Raw genomic sequence first — 26,829 nt, 5'->3', positions numbered from 1 at the left:
TATCTGAGTCTGTGCATGTGTGTCCCTCACCGCGAGGGAATTTCCTGACTGGGCCAGGGATACCGAGCACTGCTCTGGCCCTGAGCAGCACAGAGAGCAGCTTGCCAGGGTCAGAAGGAGCCTGAATGCAGCTGAGTGGGGACGGCAGCTGCCCGCTACAGATGTCTCAAGGGAAGAGGCACTGAACTGCAGCCCCTGTCTCCTGAGCCCTCCTCCAAAGCTCACGCTCCGCTGATGCTGATTTCAGGCTCACCAAGGACGGTTTCACTCCAGCTCGGAGGATCAGTTGAACTCGGGACAAACAGCACGGGCGGGGCTTCAGCACGGCTGGCAGCCCCCGTGCCCTCGGCCCCAGGCGGGACACAGCCGCTCTCAGCAGCGCTGCAGAGGGCAAAAGGAGGAGCCGTGCCTTGGGGGCACGGCGAGAGGCTCGGCAATCCTGCCGCCCGTGGGCTGCCAGTGGCGGAGCGGATCTGCTTCCGATGCAGTGTCGGTGCTGTGTGGGATGGGACGCAGCTGTCTCTTGTCCCTGGCAATGGCAAACGTCCTTGTGTCGCTCACTGTGGTGGTGCTGTGAGAGGCGGGGTCTGAGCCCGGCCGGGGCGGAGCTGGAGGCGGCGGAGAGGAGAGGAGAGGAGAGGAGAGGACAGGACAGGACAGGACAGGACAGGACAGGGATGCTCGGGCGGCGGAGCAGCGGGATGCGGCGGTGTCGGAGCGCGGGGCTGGCAGCGCTGGCCGCGGTGCTGCTCGGTGTGTGTGGATGGTGGTGTCGGGGCGTCCGGGTCGGCGGGCTGTGTGAGACCGTCCCCAGCCCAAAAGTCATCTCTTACCCTCCTGCTCCTTGTTGTTTCTTATTTACCCTCTGTCTCCTCCTCCGCTGTCATACTTTCTTCCCTCTGTGAAGTAATTGCTTCCCACTTTGCCTTTTTTACTCCATTTCTTTATCCATCCATCCATCCATCCATCCATCCATCCATCCCTCTCAGCCAGTCTGCTTTTGTCATTTTGTTCTGATTTTCCTTCAAAACATCCCTCATACGTTCTCGTCCTCACCCAAACACTCTCCGAGAAATAATCTCTCCATCCTTTATTCTCAAAACATACCCCAGTTAGCTCTAATCTGTCCTCCTCGCCCATCTCCCCCTAAACCACATTTTCTGTTCAAGAAAAGTGATTCTTCTTTTCTCCTTGGCAGTGGCTGTGGCCAGAGCCCAGGTCCAGCAGGAGTCACGGCTGGAGACCACCGAGAACACCGGCATCAACATCAGCTGCTCACATCCCAAAAAAAGGACTCAGGATTACATCCATTTCTACCGCCACCTTCCGAGCCGAAGACCCGAATTCCTAGCACTCACAGCTAGAGGGTCCAAAGAGCTGTCGGATATTGCAGGACAGCTGTTGGTGTCGGAGGACGGCCGGAGCAGCGCGCTGTGGCTCCGGCGGCCCCGGCGCGGGGACGCGGCCGTGTATTACTGCGCGCTGGGGGACACGGGCAGAGGAGCCGGGGCTGCGGCCGGGCACGAACCGCCGCGGGCGGGGCCGGGCGGGGCCGGGGCCACAGCGCCGCCCGCGGCCAGCAGGGGGCGCTGCCGCTCGGCCGCCGGGCCTCAGGCGGCTCCGCAGCTCCTTCCTGCGCAGCGAGCCCGCGCACACCGCGCCCGACACAGCCCTGCACGGCCGCCGGACACACGGCTCGCACAGCCTGCCCCCTGCGCTTACACACTCGGCACGCACTGCCCGGCCTCCCCTCCGCCCCTCTGCCTCCTCTGCCTGGCAGGAAACTGCTGCGGGCTGCGGCTCTGCCATGGCCTTTGGCCCTCTGGGCGCGTGCATTGCTCTTCTCAGCCTGCTTTGCAAAGCAGAGCTGCTCCTTCAGGCCAGCATCTGTGCTGGGAGCTGACAAAGCAGCTGCGCTGGCAGGCACACATGGTCTCATAAATGGAGTGCCGTCACCTCAGTAGGTCACAGCGGGAGAGATGTTTGCAGGGAGTCTTGCTGAGGTGACAGGGAAATCTCCATCTCTGTCCCTGGGGAAATGTCTCTGCCTCGTACTGGAACGTGGATGAGAAGCCACTTTCCCATCTAGATGTGTAAGGAAGGTGTACTTTGAATCCCACCTGAGGCTGGAATTCGCTTCTCTACATTTTGTTCTCATCCTCAGCTTTCCCCAAACACCCTTGGATGAGCAGTCAGCATAGTCCTGAAATAGTAGAACATCTCGGAGGGAAAACAAGGAATGTGTTGGATTAGAGGAGCATTTCACATCATCGGAGGGCTCTGTCACACCCACCTTCCACCTGAAACGGATTGGTCCCTTTTCCTTCACGTTTGTCACTTCTCAGGCAGCCTGCAAAGCAGATGCCAGGATTTAGCAATGCTGCAAGCGTTGGAGGGAGACACCTGAAAGACCGAGCTGCACATGAGGTTTCCCTGCAGAGACTTGCTCTAGAAACCCCATTTCCTTTGGGGACAGGAGCCGTTCAGCATGTTCAGGAACTGCCTCACTTGAGCAAGTTCAGCAGAGGCCACTGTCAGGGCATGTGCAAGGCCAGGGTGTCTGGTTCTCTAAGGCTCACATCACGTCCATTTCCCTTGCCAAGGGAAGAACAAGGAAAAGGGAAAGTGACAAACAAAGCACACAATGACACCAATGTGGCAGTAGGTGATAAGGGAGAGGAGGAGGGAGCTCAGAGCTCATCAGGTTCTAATTAATGGGCCATTAAGAAACTGCTGTGAAGTGGCTCAGGCTGAGCTTTGTCAGTGACAAGAAGTGACAAGAGGAAAATGACGAGTATGGAGGGTTTAGGGGGTCTTGTGGGATTAGGGAGCAGTCACCAAGGAATGCTTGTGAGGCTGTGGAGCCTCCAGCCTTGGAGTTCTCCAAAAGCCATCTGGACGTGGCCTGGGCAAACTGCTCTATGTAAGCCCTTCTGAGCAAGGGCTTGGACCAAGTGAGCCCAGAAGAGGTCCCTTGCAAAGTAAACCATGATGGGATTCAATATTGCAAACCACGAGGAGAGGATGAGAGGAATGATCGAGCCTTCAACGGAGAAGTGAAAGTGAGAGATTTGAATCTTCTAGGAGTTACTTGGAGGCTGAAGAGGGAAGGGAGTCAGATGTGCTGAAGAAGCTGTGAAGGCTGACGCTGAGGAGGAGGCAGGTGCAGCCAAGCGAGACAAAGGGTTAGGGATGATGAGAGAGGACACACAAGGCCCAGGAAAGGACAGACTGCAGTGATGTGGCCCTGGTATCTCTTCTCAGCACAAGTGCAGAATCCTCATCTCCCTGTACGTGTCTTATTGTCTTATCTCTGTTCTGAAGCTTAAGAAGGCACAAGCATCAAAGGAGCCCATAACAGGGTAAGCTTGATCCTGCCCTTTCAGCTGGAAAATCTGTGACAGCCTCAGGACCCTCCACTTCTCTAGAAACCCCTTCTAAACCATGGGGAGGTGCAACAGTTGCATGAGAATGTTCCTCATATGACCATTATCATTACCTGTATTATTTATTATTCACGTCATTCTAGAGGGGGTTTTGTGACAAACCCGTTTTAGACGAAACCAAGATGACCAGTATGGGATCACTCTGGAGTTGACTCGGAAAAGGGGGTGGGAGGAAGGGAGCTGGGCGTTTATCCCAGGGAGTTGAAGGAAGGCAGGGGAGAAGCGACAGAGACAGAGGAATCTGATGTTCCCAGAGGAAATAGCAATGACCCCACAGAGCTGAGGACACCACGGGAAGATGGGGAAGCTCACTGGGGAAGAAGCTCTTGACCTCCCAGATGCCCGGCACTGGGTGTGCAGCAGAGCTGGTGATTCCAGCTGGGGAGGTGAGGACTCCACTGCGAGCTGAGCGGGAACAGCCCCTTCCCATGACTGAGGCCCCAGAGGCACGGAATGGTCAGAATGCCGGTGGCTGAGGGAGGCACGGGGGCAGCTGCTGGAGGAGGGAGACACGCAGAAGGAGCATTTCAGGCACTGGAAGGACAGGTCATTTCTCTGCCCCGCCTCCGCTCCTTCCTTTGCTGCCCCCAGAGAGTGGTTTCCGGCAGCTCTGTTATCTCGGGGCTGGCAGGTGGTTTCTGCCTCTCCCTCACTCAGCAAACACGCAGCTTGGTCTCGGCATGCACCTCGCCTATCTCATCCTCACGGTCTTCCTGGGCCAGCTCCTGGGTAGGTCCTGGCTTTTCCCTAAGGCACCCTTCTTCTTCTCCCCCAGGAAAACCTCAACAGCCTTACCAGGATCGTGTGGGGAAATATCAGTGAATAGAGGGAAAAGGCTGCGAAATCTCTGCTTCTGTTTGTGGTTTTGCAAGTGTTTTCTCAAGAAGCTCTTAGATTTGGGAGTTTTCTCAAGAAGCTCTTAGAAAAGGGAAGGGAGAGAAGAGAAACCTCAGAGTCCTTCACTGTCTTTTCTCTTGCCTTCAATCCACCTCCTCTGCCTCTCTTCTGATCCTCCTGCAGTCACCACAGGAAATCTCAGCTGTCTCTGCAGTTGTGTATTGCTCTTGTTTTAATGCAAATTCTGAGATTCTGTCAAACCTGCCCCAGGTACCTCAGAGTTCCCATTTCATTACAATAACAGGGTGTCCCATTCTGCCTCCAGGCTGAGCCAGCTCTGCCGTGGCTTCCCGTGTTCTCTGGGCTGGCACCACAACCAGGGCTCCCTCTTTCCAAGCTCAGCATTGTGTGTACTCAGGGATCTAGGAGCCCTCAGAGGTGACAGGAATGGCGAAGCAGGATGAATCCTTTTGCTGCACTTCGATGGGCTCCTCAGGCTGCTGGAGGGGTGCTGCTTCCAGCACACAAAGTTCAAGCAGGACAGGCTGTTCCCTGATCCTCTGAGCAGTAGGAGCAGGAGACAGACACAACACAGCTCTCCTTTGGGTCATGCAGTGCAAAGAGCTCCCAACTCCTGCCCAAAATCTCTCAGGACTCTTCTACAAGGCAGAAAGCTTTCTCCAACCAGGGTTTTGCACCCCATTTTGTTTTGCTACACACAGTCCTTCCCTGTGGAGCTGCTGACCTTCACTTTCTTCCAGGCACCACGGGGCAGATCAAGGTCACCCAGGAAGATGGACAAGTCATAGTGGAGCAGAGACATCCCTTCCAGACCACCTGCACATACCAGACCAATTATTTTAATGCGTTGCTCTGGTACCAGGTGCAGAAAGGCCAAGCCCCACAGCTGGTCTCCTATCACGCAGGGCCTGGCGCCAAGCACAGCGGCCGTATCACCACGCACCTGAACACCACGGGGAAATACAGTGTCCTGCAGGTGGAGGAAGTGGAGGTCTCTGACAGTGCCTTGTACCTCTGTGCTGTGCAAGACACCCTGGTGCAGGGAACTTCCTCGGCTGTGCAACAACCCAGGGGAGGGAGGGAGAGAGGGGATGTGTCTGTGAGAGGGTGAGCTTGGGGCAAGGGAACCTGAGATCGCCCCGATGCTCACCAGACGGGACCTCCCCACGTCTGTACAACGGTCTGATGGTTTTCACCCCATCCATGCTAGCACTTCCCTCGGGAAAATATTCTGGACTATTTTGGCTCATTTCCACCCTGTGCAGTCTCTAAGTAAAGAAAAAGTGCCCTTGTGCTTGTCTGGGACCTTGTCCTTCCACACTCCAGCCCTGCTGCTTTTGGCCCCACACGTCCTCAGCAGAGCTCAGGGCTGGTTCTGTGTCCCTGCCTCGTGTGCTCTTGGAGCAGCCCCGTTTGCATGGACACACGTGAAGCACAGATTTGTGTGGGGCTCCACACTGCTGTGCACGAAGCCGTGTCTGTGCATGTGTGTCCCTCACCGCGAGGGAATTTCCTGACTGGGCCAGGGATACCGAGCACTGCTCCGGCCCTGAGCAGCACAGAGAGCAGCTTGCCAGGGTCAGAAGGAGCCTGAGTGCAGCTGAGTGGGGACGGCAGCTGCCCGCTACAGATGTCTCAAGGGAAGAGGCACTGAACTGCAGCCCCTGTCTCCTGAGCCCTCCCTCTCCTGCCCCTCCAAAGCTCACGCTCCGCTGATGCTGATTTCAGGCTCCACAAGGACGGTTTCACTCCAGCTTGGAGGATCAGTTGAACTCGGGACAAACAGCACGGGCGGGGCTTCAGCACGGCTGGCAGCCCCCGTGCCCTCGGCCCCAGGCGGGACACAGCCGCTCTCAGCAGCGCTGCAGAGGGCAAAAGGAGGAGCTGTGCCTTGGGGGCACGGCGAGAGGCTCGGCAATCCTGCCGCCCGTGGGCTGCCAGTGGCGGAGCGGATCTGCTTCCGATGCAGTGTCGGTGCTGTGTGGGATGGGACGCAGCTGTCTCTTGTTCCTGGCAATGGCAAACGTCCTTGTGTCGCTCATTGTGGAGGTGCTGTGAGAGGCGGGGTCTGAGCCCGGCCGGGGCGGAGCTGGAGGCGGTGGAGAGGAGAGGAGAGGAGAGGAGAGGAGAGGAGAGGAGAGGAGAGGACAGGACAGGACAGGACAGGACAGGACAGGACAGGACAGGACAGGACAGGACAGGACAGGACAGGACAGGACAGGGATGCTCGGGCGGCGGAGCAGCGGGATGCGGCGGTGTCGGAGCGCGGGGCTGGCAGCGCTGGCCTCGGTGCTGCTCGGTGTGTGTGGATGGTGGTGTCGGGGCGTCCGGGTCGGCGGGCTGTGTGAGGCCGTCCCCAGCCCAAAAGTCATCTCTTACCCTCCTGCTCCTTTTCGTTTCTTCTTTACCCTCTGTCTCCTCCTCTGCTGTCATACTTTCTTCCCTCTGTGAAGTAATTGCTTCCCAGTTTGCCTTTTTTACTCCATTTCTTTATCCATCCATCCATCCATCCATCCATCCTTCCATGTATACCTCTCAGCCAGTCTGCTTTTGTCATTTTGTTCTGATTTTCCTTCAAAACATCCCTCATACGTTCTCGTCCTCTCCCAAACACTCTCCGAGAAATAATCTCTCCATCCTTTATTCTCAAAACATACCCCACTTAGCTCTGATCTGTCCTCCTCTCCCATCTCCCCCTGAACCACATTTTCTGTTCAAGAAAAGTGATTCTTCTTTTCTCCTTGGCAGTGGCTGTGGCCAGAGCCCAGGTCCAGCAGGAGTCACGGCTGGAGACCACCGAGAACACCGGCATCAACATCAGCTGCTCACATCCCAAAATCCAGAAGACCGACTCTATCCAGTGGTACCGTCATCTCCCGGGCCGAGGACCCGAACTCCTCGCTCTCACTGTGAAAGAGTCCAAAGAGCTGCCGGACATTGCGGGCGGTCTGTGGGTGTCGGCAGATCGCCGGAGCAGCGCGCTGTGGCTCCGGCGGCCCCGGCGCGGGGACGCGGCCGTGTATTACTGCGCGCTGGGGGACACGGGCAGAGGAGCGGGGGCTGCGGCCGGGCACGAACCGCCGCGGGCGGGGCCGGGCGGGGCGGGGGCCACAGCGCCGCCCGCGGCCAGCAGGGGGCGCTGCCGCTCGGCCGCCGGGGCCGCCTCGCCCCGCTCGTGCCGGGCTGCCGGGGCGCTTCCGACACCGACACCGGCACCGGCATTGACAGAGACACCGACAGAGACACCGACACCGGCACTGACACCGACAGAGACACCGACAGAGACACCGACAGAGACACCGACACCGGCACTGACACCGACAGAGACAGCGACACCGACACCGACACCGACACCGACACCGGCACCGGCACCGACACCGACAGAGACAGCGACACCGACAGAGACACCGACAGAGAAACCAACAGAGACACCGACAGAGACACCGACACCGGCATTGACACCAACAGAGACACCGGCACCGGCACCGGCCCCGACACCGACAGAGACACCGACACCGGCACTGACAGCGACAGAGACACCGACACCGGCACCGGCACCGACACCGACAGAGGCACCGACACCGGCACTGACACCGACAGAGACACCGGCAACGGCATTGACACCGACGGAGACACCGATACGGGCACCGACAGAGATACCGACAGAGACACCGACACCGACAGAGACACCGGCACCGGCTCTGACACCGACAGAGACACCGGCACCGACAGAGACACCGACAGAGACACCGACTCCGGCACTGACACCGACAGAGACACCGGCACCGGCATTGACACCGACAGAGACACCGACAGATGCACCGGCATTGACACCGACAGAGACACCGACAGATGCACCGGCATTGACACCGACAGAGACACCGACAGATGCACCGGCATTGACACCGACAGATGCACCGGCATTGACACCGACAGAGAAACCAACAGAGACACCGACAGAGACACCGACACCGGCATTGACACCAACAGAGACACCGGCACCGGCATTGACACCGACAGAGACACCGACAGAGACACCGGCATTGACACTGACAGCGACACCGACACCGACACTGACACCGACAGAGACACCGACACTGGCACCGGCATTGACACCGACAGAGACACCGACACCGGCATTGACATCAACAGAGACACGGGTATCGGTATTGACATCGATAGAGACACCAACACCAGCACCGACACCAACACCGGCAGCTCCAACTTGGAGTCACCGTCCTTGCTCTGCCCCTCTTCTCAGCACTGGCTTAATGAGCTCTTCCCCCAGCTCCCTAGCGTGAATCCCATCCAACCCCAAAGACTTGTGAGCGTCTAAGTGGCTTAGCAGATCTTTATCTTCCTCCTTCTTGATTACAGACGTCCCATTCTGCTCGCCTTCCCTGTCTCCCAGCTCAGGAGGCCAGTTGTCCTGAGGATAATCAATCCTACTCTTAAAGAGTGAGGCAAAGAAGGTGGTAAGCACCTCAGGTGTGTTTCCTCATCTTTGGTGAATATATTCCCCACGGCATCCAGTGAAGAAATGTGATTTTCCTCGACCTTCCTTAATGTGTTTGTAAAAACACTTTTTATTACCTTTAACAGAATTGGCCAGATTAAGTTCTAATTGAGCTTTCACTTGTCTACTTTTCTTTCTGCGTGACCTAATAACATCCTTCAACTGTTCCTGAGCTGCCTGCCCTTTTCCCAAAGGTGATAAACTTTCTTTTTATTCACTGAGTTCCTAGGAATGCCCCTGCTCAGCCACGCAGGTCTTCTTCTCCACCAGCTCATCTTTCGGCACATAGCGCCGCGCTGCTCCTGTGCCTTCAAGATTTCTATTTTAAAATATAACCAGTCTTCCGGGGCCCCTTTGTTTTAAAGGGCTGCTTCCCAAGGGACTTTGCAAATCAGTGTCCTGAATAGGCCAAAGTCCACCCTCCAGAAATCCAGGGTAGAGATTTTGTCGATTCCCCGTCCTTTACATAATACTGAAAATTCCATCATTTCATGGTTGCTGTGCCCAAGACGGCTTCCAGCCACCACATCTCCCACCAGCACTCCTCTGTTTGTAAACAGCAGGTCTTCTAGGGCCCCAGCCTTGGTAGGCTCCCTTCACCTTTGACAGCTTGGAAAGTGTCTGCAGGGGGGGAATGATTGCACAGAGGCCAGACCTGAATGCAGCAGAAAGATTTAATGAGTCACAAAGACAGAAGGAAAGTCCCCACAAGCGGAGAACAGCAGTGCTGGTAGCCCAGGGGCATCTGAGAGTGTGTCCTCCTTGGTAGTGGAGAAGTTCCTGTACGGTGCCTGTCTACCTGTCCCAGACAGGGAGACGAGGCAGATGGTCCCCACCAGGCTGCCCTTGGTGGGACCTTGCTCCCAAGGGGAGACAAAAGAAAAGGGAAAGGCAAAGCCTTCCAGCTGTCCTGGTACCAACATTGAAAAATGTCCATCCTTTCCCCAGTACCATGTTCTGATTTCCTCAAGGTGTCTCCATGGGGCTTTCCCAGCATCTTCTTCAGGGGAGGGACCTTCTGCCATAGTAGCACCTGGAAATGCCAGACGGGTCACAGCCCCCGGAGCTGATGGGCGCTCTGCCAGAGCTGACGATGCTGCCAACAGCAGCAGAGGTGGAGGATCCCACGGCGGTGAGAAGGAGCTGAGGATGGGACCAGGCAGGGTCACAACCACAGGCGAGGGCTGGATGGCCACGGTGGAGTCCTGGCACTGCCGGACACAGGGCTCATTGCAGCTGTTTGCCGGTGGTGTGGGGCCACAGGGCTCGCAGGGCCAGCACGGGGTGTAGCAGGACACGTCTCAAAGTCAGAGGTGCACCTGGGAGAGGGAGCAGACAGGAAACAGAGCACAAGGGTGAATGAGAGCAACCAAGGCCACTCCTGAGCTGGGAGCTGGAGCCTTCACAAGGAGCCACTTTCTTCCTTGCCCTGCAAAGAGCAGCCTGGGCCATGGCGTGTCTCTCCTAATTTCTTAAGCAGGAGTCCCTGCAACCACATTTCAGCCTCTCTCTAATACACAGTGTCCACCCATATCTTTGCCATGACAGCAGGCTCAGAACAAAACAACATCAGCTGAGATGTTTGTCAAGTGGATCATTCTGGAAGAGAAAGGGAAGGGGCTTCCGACTCAGCTGGTTGCCAGATTCAGAAGGAGCCTGGGTGCAGTTGAACAAGGATGTAGCAGCCTGCAGGAGATTTGTCCAGGGAAGAGGCACTGAAATGCAGTCCCTGCTTCCTGAGACCTCCTTTCCCAGCTGCTCTAAACATCACGCTCTGCTTCTGCCAATTGCAGGCCCCAACAAAGGTTTCACCCAAGTTTGGATTCTTAGCTTAATTCTGTTTGGAAGGTTGAGAGTGCCTCGGCATGGCTGCGAGTGCTCTCACACACACACACACACAGACATGTGTCTCCAGGCCAGTGCACAGCTGCTTCTCCCCTGTGCTGCCTCAGGTTGGATTCGTGGCCAGGAAGAAAGACTGAGGGTTCCTTTCCACCTCCTGTACCCACGTGAGTGGATTTCTTTTCAATGCACTGTTGGTGGCATTAGGGTTGGGACACAGCCCCTCTCTTGTCTAACCTCATGCCAAGTGTACCTGTGCAGCCCGGTGAGCAGGTGCTGAGTGAAGCAGAGGCTGAGATTTTGTCGCAAACACAGACTGAAGGAAGGGATCACAAAGCCTAATGTCTCTGTGCTGTGAGAGGAAGGACATACCCTGTGGCTTGCACAGGGAAAACCAGCATCCTGGAGACTGTTTTGGACTTCACCCCGCAAGGACCTTTAACTTCCACCTTGGAATCTCAGCCTGAGAGCCCCGTAACTGTCTGGATTCCAGAGCACGTCCTTGTGCCCCGCAGGCGTGTCCACAGCAGACCCTCTTCTGTCAAGGGCTGTGCAGAGCGTGCAAAGTTCCTGAGCCCGTCTCCCTGCCTGGCTGCCTGTCACACTGGGCTTATGTTGAGCTTTAAGACAGAGCAGTTAAGGACTTTCACTCTTCCATGGACTGACCTTGGGGAGGTAATTGCCAGGAAGCTCTGCTGGGAGACATCAGCCAGGCCACATTCCCCCCCATGGAGATGCATTTGGAATGAGGGACAAGTGGAACCAAGAGCAAACCCCATTCATTTGTCCCCAGATCACATCTCCGTGGAGATGGGAGGGCAGGCAAGGTGTGCACCTAGAGATGACTGAGACCCCTTAACACTCTTTTCCCACACAGGTCCCTCAGGCTGAGAGCTGTCTGTCCTGGAAGCAGATCCACACAACAGGATCTGGTGTTTTAGGAGCCATCCAGCACAACATGAGACAGCAGCACCCTTGCAGCAAGGAAGGGCAACTGCATCCTTAGCTGTGCTAGTCACGGTGCTGTGAGCAGGTCTAGGGAGGTGACCCTGCCCCTCTGGCCAGTTTGAGCCCACACCTGGAGTATTTCAGCCATGCTGGAGCTCTCCAGTCCAAAAAATGTATCAACAGAAATGTGTGCAACAAAGGCCACCAAGTGTATTTGGGCACTGTCAATCTAGGCATGTGAGGACAGACTGAGCAAATCGAGCTACTCATTTTGGAGAGGAGAAACCCTTCTAGTCCTCTCCTGGCTTTCCTGCATCTTATCCTTTCCATGGAAGCACAGATGTTTCTGAATCCATGTCTGTCCACAGACCACACTGCCTTGTCATCGCTGACCTTCCACCTGTGTTACCCCTGCTCTCCATGAATGCAGACTGCATCTGCATGACTCCAGAGCAGGTGGGAGATGCCGTGCCATGTCTGTGCCTCCTCTGGGGAAGGTTCTTCTCTATAAACTGCCTCACGGGAGGTTCGTGCCAAAGGCCCTGGCAAAATCCCAACCGAGCTGTGCCCCCAGAGGAAGTGCTAAGCCCAGCGGGGCGCTCTGCCTCTCGTGCCCCTTGTCCATTCTTACAAATCCGTGCCCTGAAGGCCAATTCAGGAGTCGCCAGGTGACGGCAAAGGGAGAATGCGAGGGAACGGATCATGGGAGTGAAAGGAACACATGGACTGTCAGTCTTGAGCTCCACGATACCAGCCCGATCCCCTGGCACCCACCCCGGCCCCGCGACCTCCGAAGTGCAGAGTCCGGACCGCCGCCCCATTCCCACCGCGTTCGCCTCGCCTCCGTTCCGTGCCAGGACTCGGTGAGAGCCCGAGCGGCGCCGGTGCAGGGCTCAGCCCCGGGGCGGAGCTGGCGGCGGCGGAGAGGACAGAAGAGGAGTGGAGGCGGCGGAGAGGAGGCGGCACGGCCGCAGCAGAGAGCCGGGGCTGGCGGGAGCAGCGATGCTCGGGCGGCGGAGCGGCGGGATGCGGCGGGGCCGGGGCGCGGCGCTGGCGGCGCTGGCCGCGGTGCTGCTCGGTGCGCGGGGGTGGCAGTGGAGGTGGCGGTGGCCGGGGCTGGGTCTGGATCTGCCTGGGATCAGCATTGGGCTCGGGATTCCTCTCTGGCACTCCTGCTCCTCCTCTCCCTTTTTGCACCCACTGCCCTCATCCTTTCTCTCCTTAATGAATCCATTCCTTCCGAACTTGCCGCTTTTATTACTCCAGTTCTTGAGCCATTCCTTCATTCGTTCATTCCTTCATCCACCCGCCCATTCATTGCAGTCAATCCCTTTTCCTCATTCCAATCTCCCCTTCTGCAGTCTGACTCTTCTCCTAAATATCCCACATACAATGTCCAAGCAACCACTCTCGCTTAAATTGTCTCTCCATACTTTACTCTCAGAAAAGAGCTCACTTAGCTCAGATCTGTCCTCCTCTGCTCGATCCCATATCCGCGTGCACGGCATTTGCTGCTGATGAAAAGTGATTCTTCTTTTCTCCTGGGCAGTGGCTGTGGCCAGAGCCCAGGTCCAGCAGGAAGCACGGCTGGAGACCACCGAGGGCACCGGCATCAACATCAGCTGCTCACATCCCAAAATCCAGACCAACGACTGGATCCAGTGGTACCGTCATCTCCCGGGCCGAGGACCCGAACTCCTCGCTCTCACTGTGAAAGAGTCCAAAGAGCTGCCGGACATTGCGGGCGGTCTGTGGGTGTCGGCAGATCGCCGGAGCAGCGCGCTGTGGCTCCGGCGGCCCCGGCGCGGGGACGCGGCCGTGTATTACTGCGCGCTGGGGGACACGGGCAGAGGAGCCGGGGCTGCGGCCGGGCACGAACCGCCGCGGGCGGGGCCGGGCGGGGCCGGGGCCACAGCGCCGCCCGCGGCCAGCAGGGGGCGCTGCCGCTCGGCCGCCGGGGCCGCCTCGCCCCGCTCGTGCCGGGCTGCCGGGGCGCTTCCGACACCGACACCGGCACCGGCATTGACAGAGACACCGACAGAGACACCGACACCGGCACTGACACCGACAGAGACACCGACAGAGACACCGACACCGGCACTGACACCGACAGAGACAGCGACACCGACACCGACACCGACACCGACACCGGCACCGGCACCGACACCGACAGAGACAGCGACACCGACAGAGACACCGACAGAGAAACCAACAGAGACACCGACAGAGACACCGACACCGGCATTGACACCAACAGAGACACCGGCACCGGCACCGGCCCCGACACCGACAGAGACACCGACACCGGCACTGACAGCGACAGAGACACCGACACCGGCACCGGCACCGACACCGACAGAGGCACCGACACCGGCACTGACACCGACAGAGACACCGGCAACGGCATTGACACCGACGGAGACACCGATACGGGCACCGACAGAGATACCGACAGAGACACCGACACCGACAGAGACACCGGCACCGGCTCTGACACCGACAGAGACACCGGCACCGACAGAGACACCGACAGAGACACCGACTCCGGCACTGACACCGACAGAGACACCGGCACCGGCATTGACACCGACAGAGACACCGACAGATGCACCGGCATTGACACCGACAGATGCACCGGCATTGACACCGACAGAGAAACCAACAGAGACACCGACAGAGACACCGACACCGGCATTGACACCAACAGAGACACCGGCACCGGCATTGACACCGACAGAGACACCGACAGAGACACCGGCATTGACACTGACAGCGACACCGACACCGACACTGACACCGACAGAGACACCGACACTGGCACCGGCATTGACACCGACAGAGACACCGACACCGGCATTGACATCAACAGAGACACGGGTATCGGTATTGACATCGATAGAGACACCAACACCAGCACCGACACCAACACCGGCAGCTCCAACTTGGAGTCACCGTCCTTGCTCTGCCCCTCTTCTCAGCACTGGCTTAATGAGCTCTTCCCCCAGCTCCCTAGCGTGAATCCCATCCAACCCCAAAGACTTGTGAGCGTCTAAGTGGCTTAGCAGATCTTTATCTTCCTCCTTCTTGATTACAGACGTCCCATTCTGCTCGCCTTCCCTGTCTCCCAGCTCAGGAGGCCAGTTGTCCTGAGGATAATCAATCCTACTCTTAAAGAGTGAGGCAAAGAAGGTGGTAAGCACCTCAGGTGTGTTTCCTCATCTTTGGTGAATATATTCCCCACGGCATCCAGTGAAGAAATGTGATTTTCCTCGACCTTCCTTAATGTGTTTGTAAAAACACTTTTTATTACCTTTAACAGAATTGGCCAGATTAAGTTCTAATTGAGCTTTCACTTGTCTACTTTTCTTTCTGCGTGACCTAATAACATCCTTCAACTGTTCCTGAGCTGCCTGCCCTTTTCCCAAAGGTGATAAACTTTCTTTTTATTCACTGAGTTCCTAGGAATGCCCCTGCTCAGCCACGCAGGTCTTCTTCTCCACCAGCTCATCTTTCGGCACATAGCGCCGCGCTGCTCCTGTGCCTTCAAGATTTCTATTTTAAAATATAACCAGTCTTCCGGGGCCCCTTTGTTTTAAAGGGCTGCTTCCCAAGGGACTTTGCAAATCAGTGTCCTGAATAGGCCAAAGTCCACCCTCCAGAAATCCAGGGTAGAGATTTTGTCGATTCCCCGTCCTTTACATAATACTGAAAATTCCATCATTTCATGGTTGCTGTGCCCAAGACGGCTTCCAGCCACCACATCTCCCACCAGCACTCCTCTGTTTGTAAACAGCAGGTCTTCTAGGGCCCCAGCCTTGGTAGGCTCCCTTCACCTTTGACAGCTTGGAAAGTGTCTGCAGGGGGGGAATGATTGCACAGAGGCCAGACCTGAATGCAGCAGAAAGATTTAATGAGTCACAAAGACAGAAGGAAAGTCCCCACAAGCGGAGAACAGCAGTGCTGGTAGCCCAGGGGCATCTGAGAGTGTGTCCTCCTTGGTAGTGGAGAAGTTCCTGTACGGTGCCTGTCTACCTGTCCCAGACAGGGAGACGAGGCAGATGGTCCCCACCAGGCTGCCCTTGGTGGGACCTTGCTCCCAAGGGGAGACCAAAGAAAAGGGAAAGGCAAAGCCTTCCAGCTGTCCTGGTACCAACATTGAAAAATGTCCATCCTTTCCCCAGTACCATGTTCTGATTTCCTCAAGGTGTCTCCATGGGGCTTTCCCAGCATCTTCTTCAGGGGAGGGACCTTCTGCCATAGTAGCACCTGGAAATGCCAGACGGGTCACAGCCCCCGGAGCTGATGGGCGCTCTGCCAGAGCTGACGATGCTGCCAACAGCAGCAGAGGTGGAGGATCCCACGGCGGTGAGAAGGAGCTGAGGATGGGACCAGGCAGGGTCACAACCACAGGCGAGGGCTGGATGGCCACGGTGGAGTCCTGGCACTGCCGGACACAGGGCTCATTGCAGCTGTTTGCCGGTGGTGTGGGGCCACAGGGCTCGCAGGGCCAGCACGGGGTGTAGCAGGACACGTCTCAAAGTCAGAGGTGCACCTGGGAGAGGGAGCAGACAGGAAACAGAGCACAAGGGTGAATGAGAGCAACCAAGGCCACTCCTGAGCTGGGAGCTGGAGCCTTCACAAGGAGCCACTTTCTTCCTTGCCCTGCAAAGAGCAGCCTGGGCCATGGCGTGTCTCTCCTAATTTCTTAAGCAGGAGTCCCTGCAACCACATTTCAGCCTCTCTCTAATACACAGTGTCCACCCATATCTTTGCCATGACAGCAGGCTCAGAACAAAACAACATCAGCTGAGATGTTTGTCAAGTGGATCATTCTGGAAGAGAAAGGGAAGGGGCTTCCGACTCAGCTGGTTGCCAGATTCAGAAGGAGCCTGGGTGCAGTTGAACAAGGATGTAGCAGCCTGCAGGAGATTTGTCCAGGGAAGAGGCACTGAAATGCAGTCCCTGCTTCCTGAGACCTCCTTTCCCAGCTGCTCTAAACATCACGCTCTGCTTCTGCCAATTGCAGGCCCCAACAAAGGTTTCACCCAAGTTTGGATTCTTAGCTTAATTCTGTTTGGAAGGTTGAGAGTGCCTCGGCATGGCTGCGAGTGCTCTCACACACACACACACACAGACATGTGTCTCCAGGCCAGTGCACAGCTGCTTCTCCCCTGTGCTGCCTCAGGTTGGATTCGTGGCCAGGGAAGAAAGACTGAGGGTTCCTTTCCACCTCCTGTACCCACGTGAGTGGATTTCTTTTCAATGCACTGTTGGTGGCATTAGGGTTGGGACACAGCCCCTCTCTTGTCTAACCTCATGCCAAGTGTACCTGTGCAGCCCGGTGAGCAGGTGCTGAGTGAAGCAGAGGCTGAGATTTTGTCGCAAACACAGACTGAAGGAAGGGATCACAAAGCCTAATGTCTCTGTGCTGTGAGAGGAAGGACATACCCTGTGGCTTGCACAGGGAAAACCAGCATCCTGGAGACTGTTTTGGACTTCACCCCGCAAGGACCTTTAACTTCCACCTTGGAATCTCAGCCTGAGAGCCCCGTAACTGTCTGGATTCCAGAGCACGTCCTTGTGCCCCGCAGGCGTGTCCACAGCAGACCCTCTTCTGTCAAGGGCTGTGCAGAGCGTGCAAAGTTCCTGAGCCCGTCTCCCTGCCTGGCTGCCTGTCACACTGGGCTTATGTTGAGCTTTAAGACAGAGCAGTTAAGGACTTTCACTCTTCCATGGACTGACCTTGGGGAGGTAATTGCCAGGAAGCTCTGCTGGGAGACATCAGCCAGGCCACATTCCCCCCCATGGAGATGCATTTGGAATGAGGGACAAGTGGAACCAAGAGCAAACCCCATTCATTTGTCCCCAGATCACATCTCCGTGGAGATGGGAGGGCAGGCAAGGTGTGCACCTAGAGATGACTGAGACCCCTTAACACTCTTTTCCCACACAGGTCCCTCAGGCTGAGAGCTGTCTGTCCTGGAAGCAGATCCACACAACAGGATCTGGTGTTTTAGGAGCCATCCAGCACAACATGAGACAGCAGCACCCTTGCAGCAAGGAAGGGCAACTGCATCCTTAGCTGTGCTAGTCACGGTGCTGTGAGCAGGTCTAGGGAGGTGACCCTGCCCCTCTGGCCAGTTTGAGCCCACACCTGGAGTATTTCAGCCATGCTGGAGCTCTCCAGTCCAAAAAATGTATCAACAGAAATGTGTGCAACAAAGGCCACCAAGTGTATTTGGGCACTGTCAATCTAGGCATGTGAGGACAGACTGAGCAAATCGAGCTACTCATTTTGGAGAGGAGAAACCCTTCTAGTCCTCTCCTGGCTTTCCTGCATCTTATCCTTTCCATGGAAGCACAGATGTTTCTGAATCCATGTCTGTCCACAGACCACACTGCCTTGTCATCGCTGACCTTCCACCTGTGTTACCCCTGCTCTCCATGAATGCAGACTGCATCTGCATGACTCCAGAGCAGGTGGGAGATGCCGTGCCATGTCTGTGCCTCCTCTGGGGAAGGTTCTTCTCTATAAACTGCCTCACGGGAGGTTCGTGCCAAAGGCCCTGGCAAAATCCCAACCGAGCTGTGCCCCCAGAGGAAGTGCTAAGCCCAGCGGGGCGCTCTGCCTCTCGTGCCCCTTGTCCATTCTTACAAATCCGTGCCCTGAAGGCCAATTCAGGAGTCGCCAGGTGACGGCAAAGGGAGAATGCGAGGGAACGGATCATGGGAGTGAAAGGAACACATGGACTGTCAGTCTTGAGCTCCACGATACCAGCCCGATCCCCTGGCACCCACCCCGGCCCCGCCACCTCCGAAGTGCAGAGTCCGGACCGCCGCCCCATTCCCACCGCGTTCGCCTCGCCTCCGTTCCGTGCCAGGACTCGGTGAGAGCCCGAGCGGCGCCGGTGCAGGGCTCAGCCCCGGGGCGGAGCTGGCGGCGGCGGAGAGGACAGAAGAGGAGTGGAGGCGGCGGAGAGGAGGCGGCACGGCCGCAGCAGAGAGCCGGGGCTGGCGGGAGCAGCGATGCTCGGGCGGCGGAGCGGCGGGATGCGGCGGGGCCGGGGCGCGGCGCTGGCGGCGCTGGCCGCGGTGCTGCTCGGTGCGCGGGGGTGGCAGTGGAGGTGGCGGTGGCCGGGGCTGGGTCTGGCATCTGCCTGGGATCAGCATTGGGCTCGGGATTCCTCTCTGGCACTCCTGCTCCTCCTCTCCCTTTTTGCACCCACTGCCCTCATCCTTTCTCTCCTTAATGAATCCATTCCTTCCGAACTTGCCGCTTTTATTACTCCAGTTCTTGAGCCATTCCTTCATTCGTTCATTCCTTCATCCACCCGCCCATTCATTGCAGTCAATCCCTTTTCCTCATTCCAATCTCCCCTTCTGCAGTCTGACTCTTCTCCTAAATATCCCACATACAATGTCCAAGCAACCACTCTCGCTTAAATTGTCTCTCCATACTTTACTCTCAGAAAAGAGCTCACTTAGCTCAGATCTGTCCTCCTCTGCTCGATCCCATATCCGCGTGCACGGCATTTGCTGCTGATGAAAAGTGATTCTTCTTTTCTCCTGGGCAGTGGCTGTGGCCAGAGCCCAGGTCCAGCAGGAAGCACGGCTGGAGACCACCGAGGGCACCGGCATCAACATCAGCTGCTCACATCCCAAAATCCAGACCAACGACTGGATCCAGTGGTACCGTCATCTCCCGGGCCGAGGACCCGAACTCCTCGCGGTCACTGTGAAGGAGTCCAAAGAGCTGCCGGACATTGCGGGCGGTCTGTGGGTGTCGGCAGATCGCCGGAGCAGCGCGCTGTGGCTCCGGCGGCCCCGGCGCGGGGACGCGGCCGTGTATTACTGCGCGCGGGGGGACACGGGCAGAGGAGCCGGGGCTGCGGCCGGGCACGAACCGCCGCGGGCGGGGCCGGGCGGGGCCGGGGCCACAGCGCCGCCCGCGGCCAGCAGGGGGCGCTGCCGCTCGGCCGCCGGGCCTCAGGCGGCTCCGCAGCTCCTTCCTGCGCAGCGAGCCCGCGCACACCGCGCCCGACACAGCCCCTGCACGGCCGCCGGACACACGGCTCGCACAGCCTGCCCCCTGCGCTTACACACTCGGCACGCACTGCCCGGCCTCCCCTCCGCCCCTCTGCCTCCTCTGCCTGGCAGGAAACTGCTGCGGGCTGCGGCTCTGCCATGGCCTTTGGCCCTCTGGGCGCGTGCATTGCTCTTCTCAGCCTGCTTTGCAAAGCAGAGCTGCTCCTTCAGGCCAGCATCTGTGCTGGGAGCTGACAAAGCAGCTGCGCTGGCAGGCACACATGGTCTCATAAATGGAGTGCCGTCACCTCGGTAGGTCCCAGCGGGAGAGATGTTTGCAGGGAGTCTTGCTGAGGTGACAGGGAAATCTCCATCTCTGTCCCTGGGGAAAAGTCTCTGCCTCGTACTGGAACGTGGATGAGAAGCCACTTTCCCATCTAGATGTGTAAGGAAGGTGTACTTTGAATCCCACCTGAGGCTGGAATTCGCTTCTCTACATTTTGTTCTCATCCTCGGCTTCCCCCAAACACCCTTGGATGAGCATTCAGCATCGTCCTGAAATAGTAGAACATCTCGGAGGGAAAACAAGGAATGTGTTGGATTAGAGGAGCATTTCACATCATCGGAGGGCTCTGTCACACCCACCTTCCACCTGAAACGGATTGGTCCCTTTTCCTTCACGTTTGTCACTTCTCAGGCAGCCTGCAAAGCAGATGCCAGGATTTAGCAATGCTGCAAGCGTTGGAGGGAGACACCTGAAAGACCGAGCTGCACATGAGGTTTCCCTGCAGAGACTTGCTCTAGAGACCCCATTTCCTTTGGGGACAGGAGCCGTTCAGCATGTTCAGGAACTGCCTCACTTGAGCAAGTTCAGCAGAGGCCACTGTCAGGGCATGTGCAAGGCCAGGGTGTCTGGTTCTCTAAGGCTCACATCACGTCCATTTCCCTTGCCAAGGGAAGAACAAGGAAAAGGGAAAGTGACAAACAAAGCACACAATGACACCAATGTGACAGTAGGTGATAAGGGAGAGGAGGAGGGAGCTCAGAGCTCATCAGGTTCTAATTGATGGGCCATTAAGAAACTGCTGTGAAGTGGCTCAGGCTGAGCTTTGTCAGTGACAAGAAGTGACAAGAGGAAAATGACGAGAATGGAGGGTTTAGGGGGTCTTGTGGGATTAGGGAGCAGTCACCAAGGAATGCTTGTGAGGCTGTGGAGCCTCCAGCCTTGGAGTTCTCCAAAAGCCATCTGGACGTGGCCTGGGCAAACTGCTCTATGTAAGCCCTTCTGAGCAAGGGCTTGGACCAAGTGAGCCCAGAAGAGGTCCCTTGCAAAGTAAACCATGATGGGATTCAATATTGCAAACCACGAGGAGAGGATGAGAGGAATGATCGAGCCTTCAACGGAGAAGTGAAAGTGAGAGATTTGAATCTTCTAGGAGTTACTTGGAGGCTGAAGAGGGAAGGGAGTCAGATGTGCTGAAGAAGCTGTGAAGGCTGACGCTGAGGAGGAGGCAGGTGCAGCCAAGCGAGACAAAGGGTTAGGGATGATGAGGGAGGACACACAAGGCCCAGGAAAGGACAGACTGCAGTGATGTGGCCCTGGTATCTCTTCTCAGCACAAGTGCAGAATCCTCATCTCCCTGTACGTGTCTTATTGTCTTATCTCTGTTCTGAAGCTTAAGAAGGCACAAGCATCAAAGGAGCCCGTAACAGGGTAAGCTGATCCTGCCTTTCAGCTGGAAAATCTGTGACAGCCTCAGGACCCTCCACTTCTCTAGAAACCCCTTCTAAACCATGGGGAGGTGCAACAGTTGCATGAGAATGTTCCTCATATAACCAGTATCATTCACGTCATTCTAGAGGGGGTTTTGTGACAAACCCGTTTTAGATGAAACCAAAATGACCAGTATGGGATCACTCTGGAGTTGACTCGGAAAAGGGGGTGGGAGGAAGGGAGCTGGGCGTTTATCCCAGGGAGTTGAAGGAAGGCAGGGGAGAAGCGACAGAGACAGAGGAATCTGATGTTCCCAGAGGAAATAGCAATGACCGCACAGAGCTGAGGACACCACGGGAAGATGAGAAAGCTCACTGGGGAAGAAGCTCTTGACCTCCCAGATGCCCAGCACTGGGTGTGCAGCAGAGCTGGTGATTCCAGCTGGGGAGGTGAGGACTCCACTGCGAGCTGAGCAGGAACAGCCCCTTCCCATGACTGAGGCCCCAGAGGCACGGAATGGTCAGAATGCCGGTGGCTGAGGGAGGCACGGGGGCAGCTGCTGGAGGAGGGAGACACGCAGAAGGAGCATTTCAGGCACTGGAAGGACAGGTCATTTCTCTGCCCTGCCTCCGCTCCTTCCTTTGCTGCCCCCAGAGAGTGGTTTCCGGCAGCTCTGTTATCTCGGGGCTGGCAGGTGGTTTCTGCCTCTCCCTCACTCAGCAAACACGCAGCTTGGTCTCGGCATGCACCTCGCCTATCTCATCCTCACGGTCTTCCTGGGCCAGCTCCTGGGTAAGTCCTGGCTTTTCCCTAAGGCACCCTTCTTCTTCTCCCCCAGGAAAACCTCAACAGCCTTACCAGGACGGTGTGGGGAAAATATCAGTGAATAGAGGGAAAGGGCTGCGAAATCTCTGCTTCTGTTTGTGGCTTTGGAAGTGTTTTCTCAAGAAGCTCTTAGATTTGTAAAGGAAAATGGAAGGGAGAGAAGAGAAACCTCAGAGCCCTTCTCTGTCTTTCCTCTTGCCTTCAATCCATCTGCATCTGACCTTTCTCCACCAGGGTTTTGCACCAAATTTGCTCTTCCTGTCTGTAGTCCTTTTGTGTGGAACTGCTGACACTTGTTTTCTTCCAGGCACCACGGGGCAGATCACGGTCACCCAGGAAGATGGACAAGTCATAGTGGAGCAGAGACATCCCTTCCAGACCACCTGCACATACCAGACCAATTATTTTAATGCGTTGCTCTGGTACCAGGTGCAGAAAGGCCAAGCCCCACAGCTGGTCTCCTATCACACAGGGCCTGGCGCCAAGCACAGCGGCCGTATCACCACGCACCTGAACACCACGGGGAAATACAGTGTCCTGCAGGTGGAGGAAGTGGAGGTCTCTGACAGTGCCTTGTACCTCTGTGCTGTGCAAGACACCCTGGTGCAGGGAACTTCCTCAGCTGTGCAACAACCCCGGGGTGGGTGGGTGGGGATGTGTCTGTGAGAGGGTGAGCTTGGGGCAAGGGACCCTGAGGTCGCCCTGATGCTCACCAGAAGGGACCTCCCCACGTCTGTACAATGGTCTGATGGTTTTCACCCCATCCATGCTAGCACTTCCCTCGGGAAAATATTCTGGACTATTTTGAATCATCTCTACATTTCACAGTCTCTAAGTAAAGAAAAATTGCCCTTGTGCTTGCCTGGGACCTTGTCCTTCCACACTCCAGCCCTGCTGCTTTGGCCCCACACGTCCTCAGCAGAGCCCAGGGCTGGTTCTGTGTCCCTGCCTCGTGTGCTCTTGGAGCAGCCCCGTTTGCATGGACACACGTGAAGCACAGATTTGTGTGGGGCTCCACACTGCTGTGCACGAAGCCGTGTCTGTGCATGTGTGTCCCTCACCGCGAGGGAATTTCCTGACTGGGCCAGGGATACCGAGCACTGCTCCGGCCCTGAGCAGCACAGAGAGCAGCTTGCCAGGGTCAGAAGGAGCCTGAGTGCAGCTGAGTGGGGACGGCAGCTGCCCGCTACAGATGTCTCAAGGGAAGAGGCACTGAACTGCAGCCCCTGTCTCCTGAGCCCTCCCTCTCCTGCCCCTCCAAAGCTCACGCTCCGCTGATGCTGATTTCAGGCTCCACAAGGACGGTTTCACTCCAGCTCGGAGGATCAGTTGAACTCGGGACAAACAGCACGGGCGGGGCTTCAGCACGGCTGGCAGCCCCCGTGCCCTCGGCCCCAGGCGGGACACAGCCGCTCTCAGCAGCGCTGCAGAGGGCAAAAGGAGGAGCCGTGCCTTGGGGGCACGGCGAGAGGCTCGGCAATCCTGCCGCCCGTGGGCTGCCAGTGGCGGAGCGGATCTGCTTCCGATGCAGTGTCGGTGCTGTGTGGGATGGGACGCAGCTGTCTCTTGTCCCTGGCAATGGCAAACGTCCTTGTGTCGCTCATTGTGGAGGTGCTGTGAGAGGCGGGGTCTGAGCCCGGCCGGGGCGGAGCTGGAGGCGGTGGAGAGGAGAGGAGAGGAGAGGAGAGGAGAGGAGAGGAGAGGAGAGGAGAGGAGAGGACAGGACAGGACAGGACAGGACAGGACAGGACAGGGATGCTCGGGCGGCGGAGCAGCGGGATGCGGCGGTGTCGGAGCGCGGGGCTGGCAGCGCTGGCCGCGCTGCTGCTCGGTGTGTGTGGATGGTGGTGTCGGGGCGTCCGGGTCGGCGGGCTGTGTGAGACCGTCCCCAGCCCAAAAGTCATCGCTTACCCTCCTGATCCGTTTCCTTTCTTATTTACCCTCTGTCTCCTGCTCTGCTCTTCCCTCAGTGAAGTAATTGCTTCCCACTTTGCCTTTTTTACTCCATGTCTTTATCCATCCATCCATCCATCCATCCATCCATGTATACCTCTCAGCCAGTCTGCTTTTGTCATTTTGTTCTGATTTTCCTTCAAAACATCCCTCATACGTTCTCGTCCTCACCCAAACACTCTCCGAGAAATAATCTCTCCATCCTTTATTCTCAAAACATATCCCAGTTAGTTCTGATCTGTCCGCCTCTCCCATCTCCCCGTGAACTACATTTTCTGTTCAAGAAAAGTGATTCTTCTTTTCTCCTTGGCAGTGGCTGTGGCCAAAGCCCAGGTCCAGCAGGAGCCACGGCTGGAGACCACCGAGAACACCGGCATCAACATCAGCTGCTCACATCCCAAAATCCAGACCAGCGATTTCATCCAGTGGTACCGTCATCTCCCGGGCCGAGGACCCGAACTGCTCGTGAGCGCTCTCAAGGGGTTCAAGGAGTTGCCGGACATTGCGAGCGGTCTGTGGGTGTCGGCAGATCGCCGGAGCAGCGCGCTGTGGCTCCGGCGGCCCCGGCGCGGGGACGCGGCCGTGTATTACTGCGCGCTGGGGGACACGGGCAGAGGAGCCGGGGCTGCGGCCGGGCACGAACCGCCGCGGGCGGGGCCGGGCGGGGCCGGGGCCACAGCGCCGCCCGCGGCCAGCAGGGGGCGCTGCCGCTCGGCCGCCGGGCCTCAGGCGGCTCCGCAGCTCCTTCCTGCGCAGCGAGCCCGCGCACACCGCGCCCGACACAGCCCTGCACGGCCGCCGGACACACGGCTCGCACAGCCTGCCCCCTGCGCTTACACACTCGGCACGCACTGCCCGGCCTCCCCTCCGCCCCTCTGCCTCCTCTGCCTGGCAGGAAACTGCTGCGGGCTGCGGCTCTGCCATGGCCTTTGGCCCTCTGGGCGCGTGCATTGCTCTTCTCAGCCTGCTTTGCAAAGCAGAGCTGCTCCTTCAGGCCAGCATCTGTGCTGGGAGCTGACAAAGCAGCTGCGCTGGCAGGCACACATGGTCTCATAAATGGAGTGCCGTCACCTCAGTAGGTCACAGCGGGAGAGATGTTTGCAGGGAGTCTTGCTGAGGTGACAGGGAAATCTCCATCTCTGTCCCTGGGGAAATGTCTCTGCCTCGTACTGGAACGTGGATGAGAAGCCACTTTCCCATCTAGATGTGTAAGGAAGGTGTACTTTGAATCCCACCTGAGGCTGGAATTCACTTCTCTACATTTTGTTCTCATCCTCGGCTTTCCCCAAACACCCTTGGATGAGCATTCAGCATCGTCCTGAAATAGTAGAACATCTCGGAGGGAAAACAAGGAATGTGTTGGATTAGAGGAGCATTTCACATCATCGGAGGGCTCTGTCACACCCACCTTCCACCTGAAACGGATTGGTCCCTTTTCCTTCACGTTTGTCACTTCTCAGGCAGCCTGCAAAGCAGATGCCAGGATTTAGCAATGCTGCAAGCGTTGGAGGGAGACACCTGAAAGACCGAGCTGCACATGAGGTTTCCCTGCAGAGACTTGCTCTAGAAACCCCATTTCCTTTGGGGACAGGAGCCGTTCAGCATGTTCAGGAACTGCCTCACTTGAGCAAGTTCAGCAGAGGCCACTGTCAGGGCATGTGCAAGGCCAGGGTGTCTGGTTCTCTAAGGCTCACATCACGTCCATTTCCCTTGCCAAGGGAAGAACAAGGAAAAGGGAAAGTGACAAACAAAGCACACAATGACACCAATGTGGCAGTAGGTGATAAGGGAGAGGAGGAGGGAGCTCAGAGCTCATCAGGTTCTAATTAATGGGCCATTAAGAAACTGCTGTGAAGTGGCTCAGGCTGAGCTTTGTCAGTGACAAGAAGTGACAAGAGGAAAATGACGAGAATGGAGGGTTTAGGGGGTCTTGTGGGATTAGGGAGCAGTCACCAAGGAATGCTTGTGAGGCTGTGGAGCCTCCAGCCTTGGAGTTCTCCAAAAGCCATCTGGACGTGGCCTGGGCAAACTGCTCTATGTAAGCCCTTCTGAGCAAGGGCTTGGACCAAGTGAGCCCAGAAGAGGTCCCTTGCAAAGTAAACCATGATGGGATTCAATATTGCAAACCACGAGGAGAGGATGAGAGGAATGATCGAGCCTTCAACGGAGAAGTGAAAGTGAGAGATTTGAATCTTCTAGGAGTTACTTGGAGGCTGAAGAGGGAAGGGAGTCAGATGTGCTGAAGAAGCTGTGAAGGCTGACGCTGAGGAGGAGGCAGGTGCAGCCAAGCGAGACAAAGGGTTAGGGATGATGAGAGAGGACACACAAGGCCCAGGAAAGGACAGACTGCAGTGATGTGGCCCTGGTATCTCTTCTCAGCACAAGTGCAGAATCCTCATCTCCCTGTACGTGTCTTATTGTCTTATCTCTGTTCTGAAGCTTAAGAAGGCACAAGCATCAAAGGAGCCCATAACAGGGTAAGCTTGATCCTGCTCTTTCAGCTGGAAAATCTGTGACAGCCTCAGGACCCTCCACTTCTCTAGAAACCCCTTCTAAACCATGGGGAGGTGCAACAGTTGCATGAGAATGTTCCTCATATAACCAGTATCATTACCTGTATTATTTATTATTCACGTCATTCTAGAGGGGGTTTTGTGACAAACCCGTTTTAGACTAAACCAAACTGACCAGTATGGGATCAC

The 26,829-nt window shown here is 56.8% G+C and overlaps 1 protein-coding gene and 1 gene segment (V, D, J or C); both read left to right on the top strand.

Moving 5' to 3' along the window:
- The first annotated feature begins 622 nt into the window (after positions 1 to 622).
- LOC116455812 lies at positions 623 to 26,683 on the top strand. The gene is given in 4 exon segments (XM_032134098.1): positions 623 to 753; positions 24,441 to 24,727; positions 24,729 to 25,018; positions 26,629 to 26,683. Coding segments are annotated over 4 exon segments (708 nt in total). The 5' UTR covers positions 623 to 677.
- On the top strand, positions 21,983 to 23,030 carry LOC116456052. The segment is given in 2 exon segments: positions 21,983 to 22,141; positions 22,482 to 23,030. Coding segments are annotated over 2 exon segments (408 nt in total).
- Positions 26,684 to 26,829: the final 146 nt, after the last annotated feature.

The sequence above is a fragment of the Corvus moneduloides genome, chromosome 26 (genome assembly GCF_009650955.1).
Source record: "Corvus moneduloides isolate bCorMon1 chromosome 26, bCorMon1.pri, whole genome shotgun sequence".
Taxonomy (NCBI): Eukaryota; Metazoa; Chordata; class Aves; order Passeriformes; family Corvidae; genus Corvus; species Corvus moneduloides.
The sequence above is the reverse complement of the archived record's forward strand: the minus strand, read 5'-3'. Positions and strand labels throughout refer to the sequence as shown.